Source organism: Drosophila obscura, unplaced genomic scaffold (genome assembly GCF_018151105.1).
Source record: "Drosophila obscura isolate BZ-5 IFL unplaced genomic scaffold, ASM1815110v1 contig_9, whole genome shotgun sequence".
Classification (NCBI taxonomy): Eukaryota; Metazoa; Arthropoda; class Insecta; order Diptera; family Drosophilidae; genus Drosophila; species Drosophila obscura.
Genome location: NW_024542883.1, coordinates 2,735,886 through 2,751,455, shown reverse-complemented (window position 1 = coordinate 2,751,455; position 15,570 = coordinate 2,735,886). Strand labels below are relative to the sequence as shown.

The 15,570-nt window shown below is 41.9% G+C and overlaps 1 protein-coding gene and 1 long non-coding RNA gene across 25 annotated transcripts in view; one reads left to right on the top strand and one right to left on the bottom strand.

Moving 5' to 3' along the window:
• Window positions 1–15,035, bottom strand: part of LOC111077395 (tubulin polyglutamylase TTLL4) — a 75,414-nt gene extending 60,379 nt beyond the window's left edge. For 23 of the 24 annotated variants that reach the window (XR_005968490.1, XR_005968486.1, XR_005968491.1 and 20 more), the window contains exons 1-10: window positions 14,913–15,035; window positions 14,675–14,852; window positions 13,772–14,463; window positions 12,643–13,469; window positions 12,230–12,577; window positions 11,811–12,168; window positions 11,626–11,750; window positions 11,123–11,562; window positions 10,897–11,067; window positions 10,557–10,835 (exon numbers count right to left, since the gene is read on the bottom strand). Coding sequence is in view for 3 of the 24 variants with exons in the window: in XM_041595917.1 (XP_041451851.1) it covers window positions 10,557–10,835; window positions 10,897–11,067; window positions 11,123–11,562; window positions 11,626–11,750; window positions 11,811–12,168; window positions 12,230–12,577; window positions 12,643–13,469; window positions 13,772–14,337 (3,114 nt within the window). In the remaining 21 variants the exon portion in view is untranslated. The remainder of the gene's footprint in view (window positions 1–10,556; window positions 10,836–10,896; window positions 11,068–11,122; window positions 11,563–11,625; window positions 11,751–11,810; window positions 12,169–12,229; window positions 12,578–12,642; window positions 13,470–13,771; window positions 14,464–14,674; window positions 14,853–14,912) is intronic. The other variant, XR_005968497.1, reaches the window with a different exon arrangement.
• Window positions 9,741–10,452, top strand: LOC111077396. Its single transcript, XR_002608154.2, has 3 exons — window positions 9,741–9,940; window positions 9,994–10,125; window positions 10,189–10,452. It is a non-coding gene; the product is annotated as an uncharacterized LOC111077396 (long non-coding RNA).
• Window positions 15,036–15,570: the final 535 nt, after the last annotated feature.

Here is a 15,570-nt window from a genome sequence, read left to right as displayed (position 1 = left end):
ATGGCGGGAGGTGCCTGGCGGGTAGGCATAAAACGCTAGGGGGTGGTTCCCCCGAAAAACATCAACTACGTATGGACCTTCGGGCCTAATATGGAGCGGACAGACGGTCAAACACGAGTTGGGATGTCAACCCAAACGTCGGTGGAAAGCGTGACTGCTACCACCGGCGGGCACGGGGAGGAGCAATCCTCTCTGCGTGTCGCCAGCGGTCACACCTCTGATATGGCGGGAGCAGGTCATGTCAGTTGCAATGCCACTGTCACAAAACGGACTCACTCCAAGCTGGGCCAAAGCGTTCTAGGGAGGGGATGAAGGCTAAGGCCCAATACAAGGCGGCGCTCAAGATCCGAAGCACGCTCCAAGGCAGAGAAGACATCTCCCAAGAGGAGAAGTCCAAGCTAGGCTGGGCCGAGCAGAACGTAGAGGAGGGCCGCCTACACTTTGCACAAATGCCGCAAATGAAAGCGACGAAGAGGGAATTTGCCAACAAGGTGGAGGAGATTCTCGCCACCAAAAGGCAACGCTCGACCGAGAGCGTCAGTAAGGACACTCCGGCGAGCAAGCGGCAACGCGGGCCCAAGGGGGGGGGACCTCCACCCAAAACGGCAAAGAAGCCCAAATCCAAGGCGAAGGTCAATGAGGTGACCAAACGACACCTGATCGTGGCACTCATTGACCGGAGCGATGAGAATGGCAAGATGACGGAGGCGCGGTGGAAGATGGTGCACGCGCAGCTCGTAGAGTCGCTGCTCGGAAGAATGGAGGAGGAGGAGGAACAGCCCCCATGCCCACGTTCGATGGTGCTGGGTGGCTTAACGGGGTCAAAATACTGAAATGTATGGACGACCCCACACTCAAGTGGCTGACGCAAACGGTCTGCCAAATGGAGGCGATGTGGGAGGGGGAAAGGGAGCTAATCCCGTCCATACCAAGGGCGAAGGTACTCTTCCCCATCGCAATCCAAGGAGACCGTGCGCTGAGGCTGCTACAGCGGCAGAACCCAGACGTGCCAACGGCGAACTGGAGGATCTTGCACATTGGGAGCCCACTACCCAACGGGGACCAGAGTGCGATCCTCCAAATCAGCAAGGAGGCAGATGATCTGCTGTACCCCAGATTCGGGAAGCTGGCGTGGGGCATGGGTAGCGTATACCTTCGCCTCAAAAAGCGCCACCCCGAAGACAAGGACACGCACACCCTGCAGGCAGGCGAGGTGGAGAAGGACCTCGGTCTGGAGTCCATCGTGGAGGCCGCTCAGGGTATGGCGCTAGACGACTCCGAAGAGGAGGAGGACGGAGACCTGACAGTAATTGTCAACCCGTCGAGTGTAGTTGAGCCAGCCTCCCATGTCAGTGAGGGTGCTGCAGCTCAACCTCCATAAAAGCAAACTCGCGTTGACGGAGCTCCTCATCGCCATGGAGCAAGGGCCCGTCGACATAGCTCTGGTCCAGGAGCCATGGATTGCCTCTGGCAACGCTGTGGCCGGACTAAAGTCCTCTAACTACAACCTTTTCCACTCACCATCGGTAAGCAGGACCAGAACCGCCGTACTCGTACGGAAGGGCATCCATGCTTACCTTTTGTCTCATTACAGCACTGATGACCTGACTGCTGTGATGCTAGAAAGCGAGGAAAAGCACCTTATGGTAGCTTCCTGCTATATGGCACAAGACAGGCCAGCTCCACCGGAAGAGCTAAGGAGTCTGGTGGCGGATGCCAGCCCGAAAGACCAGCAACTTCTGGTTGGTACGGACGCCAATGCCCACCACAGCGTGTGGGGAAGCCCCGACATCAACGACAGAGGTGAGTCATTTCTAGACTTCATACTATCAACTAACCTAGATGTAGCAAACGTAGGGGAGGAACACACCTTCGTAGGTCCCACCTCGTCCAACGTACTAGATCTAACACTCGTAACGGGAAAGAGTACTTTGGTATCTGGCTGGAGAGTCCTTGAAAGACCATCCTTCTCAGACCACAAGTACATTCAATTCAAGTGCGAATTTAAACACTCTCCGAAGATAACTGTTTATAAAAACCCCCGGAACACAAACTGGGAAAAGTTAAAAAAAACAGTTACTTCGAAGCTCACGACTCGCCCGGGCACAGTGAAATCCCCGGAAGACATAGAAACGTCCCTAGAGACCCTGTCAAAGGAACTACTGGATGCGTACCACGCATCATGCCCACCCTCGAGAACGAAAAAGAGGACCAAACCACTCTGGTGGAACTGGGACTTATCGCTTCAAAGAAACAACCTCAAAGAATTCTTCAAAATCGCCAAACGGGCGAACGAGGAGATAATCAATGAGGAATACAAAATCCTACTCAGGGAGTACAAGAAGGAAATACGCAGGGCACAAAGAAACTGGAGGAACTTCTGCTCCAATATCGAGAAAGTCTCAGAAACGGCTAGATTCCGGAAACTGCTATCAAAGCAACCTACCATACAGAGTCAGCTGAAGCGAGAAGATGGACAGTGGACTGAGGGCAGTGAAGAAGCCCTAACAGCACTAATGGAAGCTCACTTCCCAGGATGCACCGAGGTTGCTGACGCTACAACGCATCAGGACCTAGTAACTGAGGAAGAGCATCCCCCAACAGGTCTCATATCGTCTAAGAAAATCCACTGGGCTATAGACTCCTTTGCGGGTACAAAAGCACCTGGACTAGACGGTATATTCCCAGCCATGCTACAGGTGACCAAAGACGTGATCACCCCAGGGCTCTCTGCAATATACTCAGCTTGCCTGAGCACAGGCTATATCCCTATCCAATGGAGGACCTCGAGGATTGTCTTCCTTCCAAAGGCAGGAAAGTGCAGCCATATGAGCCCCAAGGATTATAGACCGATAAGCCTTACATCCTTTCTACTCAAAACACTAGAAAAGCTGCTGGATCTACACATCAGGAATGATGTAGGGAGACTGATGTCAACCAACCAGCATGCCTACACCAAAGGGAAATCGGTAGAGACGGCACTGCACTCGCTAGTAGCCACCATCGAGAGAGCCCTCCATAATAAAAAGTATGCTCTAGGAGTGTTCGTAGACATATCCGGAGCATTCAACAACGTCACTACGAACTCTATTATGGACCGCCTAGAAGCGACCAACACACATCCCGCAATCAACCTCTGGATAAAGAACCTTCTAAGTTGCAGACGGGTGCAATCAGAGTGGGGCACCGCTTCCATGGTGAGGGGGGCGCATAGAGGCACACCACAAGGTGGGGTCCTGTCGCCCCTCCTGTGGAACCTGGTGGTCGACGACTTAATAAAGAGATTCGAGAGGAGAGCCCCAAAAATAACAGCCTATGCAGATGACATAAGCATAATTATTACGGGAGTATGTCCATCGACCCTCAGCTCCATAATGGAATCAACACTCAGGGAGATATGTGAGTGGGCAGGAAAAGTAGGACTCAGTATCAACGCGGACAAGACGGACCTCATCCTCTTTACCAAGAGATACAAGGTACCGGCATGGATCCCCCCGAAAATTGATAAAACCAGGCTGACCCCGAAAGCACAAGTCAAATACCTCGGCATAGTACTGGATAGCAAGCTGGCATGGAGGCCCAATGTAGTGGAAAGGGTGAAGAAGGCCACCATTGCGCTATACGCATCCAAGAAGATGCTTAGCAGCACGTGGGGCCTGTCACCTGCTCTAATGCACTGGATCTACATCTCGGTGGTGCGACCGACTCTGCTGTACGGAGTCTTAGTGTGGTAGCAAGCGACAGAAAAGAAGACGTACAATAAGCTTATGGAAAGGACCCAGCGGCAGGCACTGCTCTGCATTACGGGGGCGCTGAGGTCAACCCCAACAAAAGCTCTCGAAACCATAATCGGAATCGACCCCCTGGACATCCACGCTCAACTGACTGCAGGAAAGGCGGCACAACGCTTAGTAGCATCAGGCAATATGTCTCTACAAGGATTCGGGCACAGTTCAATTGGCCGAGACATGACCAGTATATCTGACTACATGATCCCCCAAACTGGCCTGGATGTAAAAACAACCACATACATGGGGCCCGACGATTGGAAAAGGGGTCGGGACCAGACTCAACACCTCAACATCTACACTGACGGCTCCAAGATGGAAGGAGGAGTAGGAGCAGGCATATACTGTACAGACCCTGAGATAAGGCTGTCCTATAAGCTACCGGACCAATGCAGCATATTCCAGGCGGAAGTATTTGCCATACGGAAAGCGTCAGGGGCTGCTCAGTCTACGGATCGTCCACACGACGTGATCAACCTGTTCGTGGACAGCCAGGCAGCGATAACATCCATGCAGTCGTCGGCGGTCAGCTCGAGAAATGTCTTGGCAAGCAGGGAGGCACTAGATATCCTAAGCACGACAAAGTCAGTGCGGATCTACTGGGTTCCCAGCCACCAAGGCATCGATGGCAACGAGATGGCGGACGGTCTGGCTAAGGACGGCGTCGGGCTGGAAAACGATAGAACTGAGAACGTGCCTGTCTGCCTTAGAACGCTCCAAAGCGATTTAGAGAAACGGGCCGACACACAGGCAAGAAGCAGGTGGAGCAGAACCACCACCTGCAGAACCTCAAAAACCATGTGCAAGGAGCGCAACAGGAAACTCAGCCACTACAGCCCCCCGTTTGATGTTTCTCTTTTTGTTTTTAATTTTTTTTATATTTTGAAGTTTTATTTCTGTCATTGTGGGGTGCAAGTGTGGCCGTAATAGGGCCGCTACTGGAACCTCCCACGGAAGGACTGCAGAATGTTGGTGGGAATACTCACAGCTCACTGTCTGGCCGCGGCACATGCTGTCAAACTAGGCATCACCAACAGTGGCCACTGCAGGAAATGCGAGGAATCCGGGGCAACTGAAACCCTGGAACATCTCATCTGCAACTGCCCGGCTCTCTCAAGGGCTAGGAGAATATACCTGGGCGCCCCGGTACTGGCATCACTGGAAGATGCCTCCAAGAGGACGCCAGGGGAACTGCTAGCCTTTGCCAAAAACACCTCGATCCTTAAGGACTTCAAAACCTCATAAATATTTTCGAAAGGTTCATACACCCCAATCCGGACAACTAAGGGCCATATTGGCCTATGCGTGGCCCCGTGAGGGCCGTCTGGGTTAACCTAACCTAACCTAACCTGGCAGTCATAAATTCAAAAATATTTGAGATATTTCATAAAAAATCAGCACAATGCATCTGTACCTTTTATTTTGACCACTAGTGTATCTGCGCATTCATCCAACCTGGTACAAAGCACATTCGAGACTTGCCAAGAGAGCTAAAGGCGGCCCAGACCATGAGTGAGCCATGGTTGCGCCTGTGGTTACCGTCTAAATTAAACTTTGTCTCATCGTTAAAAATACTTTTTCAAATTTGCAGTTCCAAAATTTATATTTTTCATAAAAGTCAAGTCGGGCCATTTTATATCGGTACAATAGTTTTGTTGTTGCCACCTGTGCATTATATTGTAGTTGCGTCTCCTTTTTGTAAATTTATTGCACCAGCTGTCGATTTATTGGCCACTAACCCTGAAACAGCCGATTTACAATTGTTTGTATTTTTTGTGACTGTATTTCGATGCCGCTTTAAGTTTCTATTATATTTCACTTTTAGCCTTATTAGAACCCAATGGTCATTTGCATAAAAAAGTTTGGTATTTTACGACCACGTTTAATATCGATTAGCGATAAGCGAATAGTTCAGCTCAGGAAAAACAAAAATGAACACAAACATTTTTGTCTCATGATATTCTACTTTGTACGACGAATTTCGTGAAGGTTATTTAAAATCAGTTGTTGTGCTATAAAATATCGATTATGTGCTCGAAATGATTAAGTCAGGTCTTCAGGTCCCCTAGAGCAATTTTGGGTACTAGTATGACGTCCATCAGCAAGGTTTTTCATGATCAACTCGTGGTCAAACGAGAAGGAACGTGTGAGTCGCTTCTAAAAACGCGACTCTACTTATACCCGTCCTCGATCAGTATTTACATTTTTGAGCATATGATTTTTTAGAATTTTAGAAATAAAAAAAAGAAAATTTTACATTTTTTTTACTACATCTGTTATCTACATCTACATATGTATATTATGTATATTCTACATCTAACATGTAGATTATACATGTACCATTTAGATTCTACATCTTCTCCGCTAGGGATTGCTCGCGCACTGAACGCGGCAGAGTGTGCGAGCGAGAAGGAAAATGAGTTGCGTTATCGTGTGCAGGAGGGGGCAGGGGAAGCAACTGAAAATTAATTTCTTCATTCTGGCTATAATTATGATCCGATCTGATTCAGATTCGGCAATCTGGTAGATATGGTCATTCTCTATGGCGGAAGGGGGCGGGACGAAATTTTGAAATACACTTGTAGCAGTGGGATATCACATAAGTCTGGAAACCAAATTTGGTTGCCCTAGCTTTTATAGTCTCTGAGATCTAGGGGCTCATCGAGACAGACAGACGGACAGACAGACATGGCTATATCGACTCGGCTATTGATGCTGATCAAGAATATATATACTTTATGGGGTCGGAAACGTTTCCTTCTCTGCGTTACACACATCCACTTTTAACACAAATCTAATATACCACATAACTCTTTTTGAGTACGGGTATAAAAATTATCAATAAGCTTTGAAGCCCCAATCTATCAAAAATGTTGGTTTGGCTGGAATCCGAAAAATAGTGTCGGGTAGTGTTATTAATTTAATATAGGGCAAAAAATCTTAAAAAGCTCGGAAAAGTAAAATTTAAAAAAAACTAACTTTAGTGGCCGCACTATTTCGCTTCCTTTTTTTAATTGCCTAAAGTAATAAGAAACTTTAGGAATTGGAAGCACACTTCTATCAAAGAAACATGTAAACCTAAATGATATTACAGTAGAGGGCAAATTATCTTGGTTATGAAAACATATCCTAAATCTAAATGAAGGTTATCTAATATGGCCACAATTCTATAATATTAAAAAATGTGTTTCCGAGGAACAGAGCACGCCACATCGCATAAGTTCGACAAATAAATTAATGGAAAAAAAAACGTTTCTGTCATCGGGAGTTTGAAAAAATAATCTAAATGCAACAGTCAGTAGCACACTAGTGTACCGTGATCATCAAAGAAACATGTAAACCTAAATGATATTACAGTAGAGGGCAAATTATCTTGGTTATGAAAACATATCCTAAATCTAAATGAAGGTTATCTAATATGGCCACAATTCTATAATATTAAAAAATGTGTTTCCGAGGAACAAAGCACGCCACATCGCATAAGTTCGACAAATAAATTAATGGAAAAAAAAACCGTTTCTGTCATCGGGAGTTTGAAAAAATAATCTAAATGCAACAGTCAGTAGCACACTAGTGTACCGTGATCATCAGTTGGTGTGCCGCGGAAAAAAGTCAAGGTTTTGTGAAGGTAATACACCTGAAAAAAACTGAGAGCTATAAAAGCAAAGCGCGGGAGAGCATCCTCCACGTGCCGCGCCTCGCCCACAAGCTATCGCCGAAAGCTACACGCATGCGAATCGACAATAACCATATATTATTATACATATATGTATATATGTGGATGTTCATACAACAAATTTATAGCCGTCGAATTTTTTGGATTGGCTCCCAGGTCTTCGGTTCAGGCGTTAGGCTCGTCGGCCGCGTCATCCTGAGACAGCCAGCCCCGAAGCGCATTTAAATGTGTGTGTAACATTTTTCATTTTAAAGCGCTTAAAATTTTTTGTTTATGTTTTTTCTTAAGGTTTATTCTGCGTTTATAGGTTTTAGGATTGCTGGAATTTGTGCACTTCTTCGGTTGGGGTCACTCCTTCCCAAGCATACACTGGGCTCCCCAATATTTTATTGGCAAAGAAATGTGTCTCGCTATCAGCAGCATCAGATGGCGACGCACCCGCGCAACCGACAGCGACCACCGTGAAGAATACATGTTTTCAAAACAATACTTGTTTAATATTCATAAAAATTAATAAAAATAATAATTAGCCTTAATTAGATTCTATTTGTCTTCATTATTTGAATATTTCATTTGGTTTTTTGTTCCCATTTTGAAATGTTTATGTTTGTGTTTTCTAGGGTACCTGGCGGAAGAAAGAACAGCGATATTTTTTTCGAGCGGCCAGCAACATACCAACGAATACCAGCAAATACCATCGGCTGCTTTTCTGGTATCTTTCGATATTTTTTTCTTGAACTGAGTACTGCCCTCCGTACAGACCCTAGAAAACAGTTTGGCCGAAAAAATTTCTTATCAGTTTCTAGGAGACCTGTTTGATCATAAGCTATGCTTTAACAGCCAAATTGCTTTAACGGTGAACAAAGCTAAGGAAGTTCTAGCGTTCATTAAGCGTTGGTCAAACGAGTTTGACGACCCGTATATAACAAAATCACTGTACGTCTCATTGGTACGCCCTATGTTGGAGTACTGTTCTTGTGTATGGATCCCTCCATACAAAGAGCAACAAATTCAAATTGAATTTGGACTCTGGCAGATGGTTGCCTCCATACCGATCCAGGCTTAAACTACTCGACCTACCCTCCTTACACCATAGCAGAATTTGCAATGGCGTCTTATTCATTCACAAGCTCATTCTCGGGCTTGTGGACTCCCAAACTATTTTGGGACAGATACATTTTACAGTTCCTTCGAGACCAACCCAAACTTTCCTGCCTATCCGTTTACCCTTCTGCAGATCTAACTTCGCGCAGCACGAACCTTTCCGTGTTCTTTGCAATAATTACAATTCCTTTTACAATACAATATCTCCCGAAGTATCCCTTGATACGATTGTACGTAATGTTTACCATCACCTTAACCTAGCAAATTTGTAAAACCTTTATTTTCTTCCTCTATTATATTTTTCTTTAAGTATGTATATTCCTATTATAGTTCTTAGTTAGCAGATAATTGTTAATTAATTGAAATAAATAAATACAAATATGAACCCTGATTCTGTTTGCGAGCTGATTTTTCGGATCTGATTACTAAGATTTAAGTTTTATTTGTTTAGTTAAAATTTGGGTGCCATAATAAATAAATTTATTAAACAAATTTGGATATACGAAAATAAATTTTAAATGATATAAATATAAACTTAAAACATCATCAGTTGTTTATATTTTTTTCCCGCTCATACAAGTTTTTAATCAGGTGATATGTGCAATTCGTTTTGAAATCGCGAGCTCATTAGCAACCGGTTTCGAATCGTAAAAATCGGAACATGCTTTTTTGTGATTTAACTGTCAATTCGAAACTTTTTGCGATTTACGATAACCGGAGCATGGCTGATTATAACAATTTTTGAAGAAGCCTGTCAAACAAAATCAAAATAACTGTTATTTTCCTAAGTGTGATCTGTAATTTATAGCCTAGGTACGAACCATTCTCGGATAACATTTTCCTTGGAAGAACTCATGGAGTTTAAAACTGATCGGAAATTAAAACAAAAAATGTACCGTACTGTGATTAAAAAAATTAGTACCCATTACTTACTTTCGAAGCGTGCTGTTTCAATTCTATTACCATTTGCTACAACCTACTTATGCCCCTACTCGCATAAGTAGGTTGTAGCAAATGGTAATAGAATTGAAATTTTCAACTCTCACTATTATTAAATCGAACAAAGAGAACTCCTGATGACGATCAATAAAGAGATGAGAGCAGCCTTATCAATGATTGCTCCAAATTTTGCATTTTTGGAGAATGCGAAACTGACATGGTAAGATTTGAAAGTGTTGCAGCTGCGAGGAGCGTTAAGGCGAGAGAACCAAAACAAAGTAATATTTTTGTTATTAGACTAAAATTTAACCCAAGCAAAACCGTGTACGTGTACATTGAAAGTTTGGAATATAATAACGACAAAAAAAAAGGAATTCAAATTTTCCTAAACAAAATTGTGTTAATGGCAACATCGCACCGATAAATAGAATAAGTAAATATATGTATACTATATAAAACACATGATTTCAATAATTTAATTTAAAGCTGCTTTATTTATGTCAAATGTCCGAACGAAGAAAAACGATGCATTTTGACACAAATTGATCTTTTTTATAGACAATACTATAGTTTATCAAACTATTTATTTACATATCGTACTTTGACCATAATATACTGGTAATGAAAACTAGGCCTTTTTGAGCAACAAATTATTTGTATACTACCAATTTGTATCTACAGATATTCGAGTTCTATAGATACGATTGATCAGTATCTGGTTGGAACTTACGCTGGTAAAGAGCACGGCAGCGCCAAAGGAACGATTGCATAACACTCCAACATCCCTCAAAATTTAAGAAGAGTCAAGAATATTAAATCTGATTTTAATATATCCCTTTTATTGTTTTAAAAAACTAGTGGCTATATTTTAGATATATGTAATACATATACGTATATCCACAATAATTAAAGTGGACTACGAATAGAACAAATTATAAAATAAAATATGGAAATAAATATAAAATTATGCCGATCCTATCCATAACTTTTTAACATACATATATACACGTACATATATATATCCAAGCTTATCACGCGAAAAAACTTACCTTTTTGTTTGGACATGTTGGAACTTGAAGATGATACTTGTTTTGACAATAATCGCGTAACAATGCGATGCCTTCCGCACGATTGTTTGCGTAGCGAGACTCCCAGGCATCTAACAGACGATTGTAATATCGTGGAGTATCATTGTATTTTAGGTACTTATGAGTCTGATCCGTTGGGAAGATACGTTCTAGTGGTGCGCATCGCGCCAACTCATCTTCCGCAATGATGAGGCATCGAACATCATCAGGAGTTAGCTTATGCAGAATTGAGTTTGTGTACTATTCAAAAATATTATATTTTGAAAATTTGTGCTAAAAGGAACCTGAAAGTTATCCGTACCTCATTCCTATCGTCTATAGACTTTCGTGTGAATGTGATATGCTTTTCCTTCTCTTCGCGAGATAAATAGTTTATGTAGAGTCGCTTATCGTAACACATTTGTGTGCCACTTGGAAATGAAAGTTCCGCAGCTAGTTCTTTTTGCTTCTCTTGAGATAGTTTTGGAGGCACCTACAATGTTTGGTTAGGGGAATGCAGATTTTAAAAAGTCAATTTTATAGCTTACGTTATACAGTGCCGTGTTTAGCACACCTTGTACAAGGGGGGCCTTGACATGGGAGTCCAATGGCAATTCAGAGTGTAAACTTGGAGATATATTAACTTCTAATAGCCACGGAACTAAATCTGAATCCAAAATTACATCAAAGCCAAACAGCTCAAAGCAGCTGTATTTTGACTCAACATTGGCTCTAATCATACTATTTATACCATTCTCGCCAGCTAGAATAGTCCGCAGGACTAAACTTCTTAAGGCTTCCCACAGACAGTCTGTTCGAACCCCTCGGTTAGCTAAATATGTCCACAGTGACTTTATGGTCCACTTATGACCATGGCAGGCATTTACATCTTCATTTTTTGAGTAATTAGAAGAAAACTTGTTGATGCTATAATTTGTCAAATGCATGCACCTATCGCCTAAAGTGTCTGCCCTGGAACTGTACTTTACTGTGGATACGAAAAGCAATCAAATCAAATATACTCCTTAAGGGGTTTGTGGAAGGTACATACCTGAAGCGAATCGAGCCAAGCCGTTATGATACATGAAAACTCTCAGCGGGTTTACGGAAGTAACGAGGACATAGAGACGCAAGTCAAATTTACTACCATTAATAAGTAGCGGACGTTCTATATACCTATAAATCAACAAAAAACCATTATTTAGATATAATATTTCTGTTCATTGTTTGGCATACTTTTGCACAATAAGTGGTCTTCGCTTTGGGATCTGTCCCCATCTATTAATAACGCGAATACCAGCCCCTCGTGCACTGGCCGGTGGCTTGATAATCCACTTAGTATTACGCTGTGAGTATTTTGGCCAATGACGGCGTAATGCACATAGATCGTTGGGGATAATATATGTCCGCGGCATGAAGCCAAACTCTTTATTGCTGTGTTTGCTCATCTGTCTTTGCAAATTTTTCCAGCAGGAATCCTTTCTGCCGATACGAAAGGAGCCAGGCAGATGGTTTATTTTCTGATATGAACGGATGGTCTTGAAACACGGTGACCTTAAATGCTTGCCCCACACTCCCATCCAATCATTGGTTTCTGTTAATTTTTTTAATTAATTTTTTTAATTTGATTATAATGAAGTACAAATATAACTTACTCTTTAACATTCGCATTCCGCTGTTGGCTAAAATCAGGCGCACAACTTTTGGCATTATGTTGGTAACCCGCCACTTGAGCACTCTATGAAGCTCCGGCGGAACACTTGGGCCCTTTGATGTGTTCGATGAGAACGACAAATACGGTGGTACATAGGGAAATAAACTGGGTACCAGGAGCGACTCTGGATTCTTAAGGTCATATTCTGAAGACTGAGCCGACAAGCTTGGTGTGCTTTGGGGGGATGAAAATCTATCAACAGAATGCGTAAGCTTATAGGCATGAGCCCGGTAGCCATCTTCAGCGTCGGAGATCAAGCTTTCTGTGTCGCTTTCGTCGAAATTTGAAACTAATAATTTAACATTGAAAAGAGATATCACATGAAAGTAACTAGCTTTGAATATATGTACTTACTATTGTCCAAGTCGTCGTCATCGTTGAAATCAGGGTTCCGATCAGAGTCTGTGTGACTTTGATATATTTCATCTTTAGATTCAGGCTCAACTAATAGAACAGTGGGAAGACGAGTGTCTTCGGGTTCTAGCGTTTTGGAGATTTGGTTTTTTAAGTTTAAATTGCGATGTGTCGCGAACTGTTGCTTGCGCCCCATTCGCGGACTTTGAGTACTGTACAACAAGACTCTGTGAACAGTGGGCAATGACTTTTTAACGGAAGTTATAGTTCCTTTGATTCTTTTTTGGTTCGTGGGAAAACATGGTGGCGACTCATCTAAAGGTTCGTTTTTACTTGCACTGTTATTGGCTGAATCAACTCCTGATGAATCTATAGCACTATTCTCAGACAATTTAAGGCGCCGATGTACCGGGTCGAATTGAGTTTCGATTATAGCCTCGGAGTCATATAAATCTTTCATATCAAGATATTCTTCACCAGCCTTCTTCAGCATTGATTCATGATAGTCTTCAGCTTCTCCCCATCCATTGTCACTATAATTTTTACACAAATAATTACTGGGTAATTTTTCCTTTAGTATGTGTTTTTCGAACGTCGAATTATGACATCCCGCTCCCTTTAATGGCTCTCTTTGCCCGGTAGTGGTCGCGTTAACGTCTCGCAAGTCTCGTCGACTTAAGGAGTTTTTAAATTCAGTCATTGGCAAATTTCGATTACTTGTGACTGAGGGAAGATTCGACACTTTTTCAGTTCCACGGTTATAAAAATATGAAAAATAGTGTTCGTAGTGCTGGTTAGTCGTATGGTGCTGCGTAGGTACTTCTGATCTGAAATATATATATAAAAGCAAGTGACATTAATTTCACAAAATGAATGCATATTTGAGAATTTAGCGAACATCATATATGTATGTGTATGTATGTGTATATACATTTATTTGTATATGTGGCTTGTATGTTTGGAAATGTGTGTGCATTCAAAAGATTTACTTTTACTCGAAGATATTTCTGGTCTAGGATTTTTCAGCGTATATTAAGTGGACAATTCCCAACGAAATAATAGTGTGTGCGTGTATTGGAGGAATGTAATTACAAGCAGGACAATAACAGAAAATCAATTTCAAAATTACAGTATAGAATCCCATGTTGGCTCTGGCGAATGAGAATTTAGGCTGTTATCTCTGTCTGGTATATTTTCCAGATATTCAGTTCTACGAGTTATTCTTTCTTTCCAGTTCTTTTGTTCCTGTTCTTCGAAAATATCTGTTTTTAGCGCCCTCGGTTGATCTTTGCCCGCATTATATAAAAGCATGTTGTGCTGTGTACCATTTAAATATTCGTCTGCTTGACGAACTTGCTGGTAGACATATCCTCGACTCTTGTTTGATAACGCACCACTGATATTACTTCGTTGATCGCAAAGTGACTTTGTAAATACATCAGAACAGCACGCAGATTTAAGCGCCCAATTGGCAGGTGTCTGACGGCAGTTCGATCTGGATATTTTTTTGAGAACGGCCTCCTTTGTTATTTCTTGGTTTGCTAGTAGACAGCTAGGACCACTTATGTTTGATTTATTGTAATAGTTAAATGTATTGTCCACACTACAGTAACGTGGTGCTGATTTTTCTTTCTTGGTACTGTTTTTATTAAAATGTACATTATTTTCCAAATAATAATCGCTGTTGTTACGCATGTCGAATTGTAGTCGTATAGTTATGAGGCGAAAGAAAACGTGTAAATAACCACGTAGGAACAATAGGCTGTCCTTTGATGCCGTAAATCAATATATAAATATATCTTTTATGCGCATATTTTGTTCCTAAAATTAATTAATGTGAATGATTTATTGGAGCATATTTATAATTTGGTATTAAGATATCTGTGAATCAAATAATGTAAAATCATCGCCGATAATCTAATCTATGTACAATTAGCACAATTTGATATGTATGTTTAATTGATATTATTGGTTACCATTAAGTCAGTCATCGATTCCAAACTATAATCAGGTCAAATATACAAAAACTTACTTGATATAAGGTAAGTGACCTTAACTTTTGTTGTGTGACACTGTGTGGTGGAAGTCTGATAAACGCCGCGCTATGGTATGGTTCGCTGTGGTATTTCTTTTAGGAACTCCACTCATCAATGTACATATGTATGTTGGTCAATGGCACATATTCCAAACAAGGCTGCAGAAAATCCAACCTAAAAACACGATTATATCCTCGATTATATGGTAAAGATAAAAAATGAATATTAGCTTACCTAAATGATATGATTCAACACTAATGAAAACTCTGTAGAAAATAGTAACTAATTTTCAATATTTTTGTTTAATAAATGTAAATAACGATTTTTTCCGAAATTCTACAAATCAAAAACACCGCACACTATGAAACAAAAAATTAAAATACTGTATTTGGAAATTCAAAATTGGAATATCCATGTGCAGCAAAATACTCGATAACACAAATATGAGCTGAATTGTATGGAATGAAAGTTATCGGTATATGGTATTCCTGAAATGGACGTATTCCACTACACTTCACTACCGGCATAGTTTTATGGTTGGGGTTTTATTGGTTCACCAACAGGTATTTGTGATACATACGGCAAATTATATCTCTCTTATAAAAATTGGTCGTCGCCCGGGGGGTAAAAGTGGATGTGTGCAACGGAGAGAAGGAAACAACCCCATAAAGTATATGCACATATTCTTGATCAGCATCAATAGCCGAGTCGATATAGCCATGTCCGTCTGTCCGTCTTGTTTGTCGCCTAGTTCTCAGAGACTATAAGAGCTAGAGCAACCCTATTTTGTTTTCATACTCATGGGATATCACACTGCTACAAGTGTTTTTCAAAATTTCGCCCCGCCCCTTCCAAAATTGTGAGTCCAAATGCGAGCATTTTGTCGGGTTAA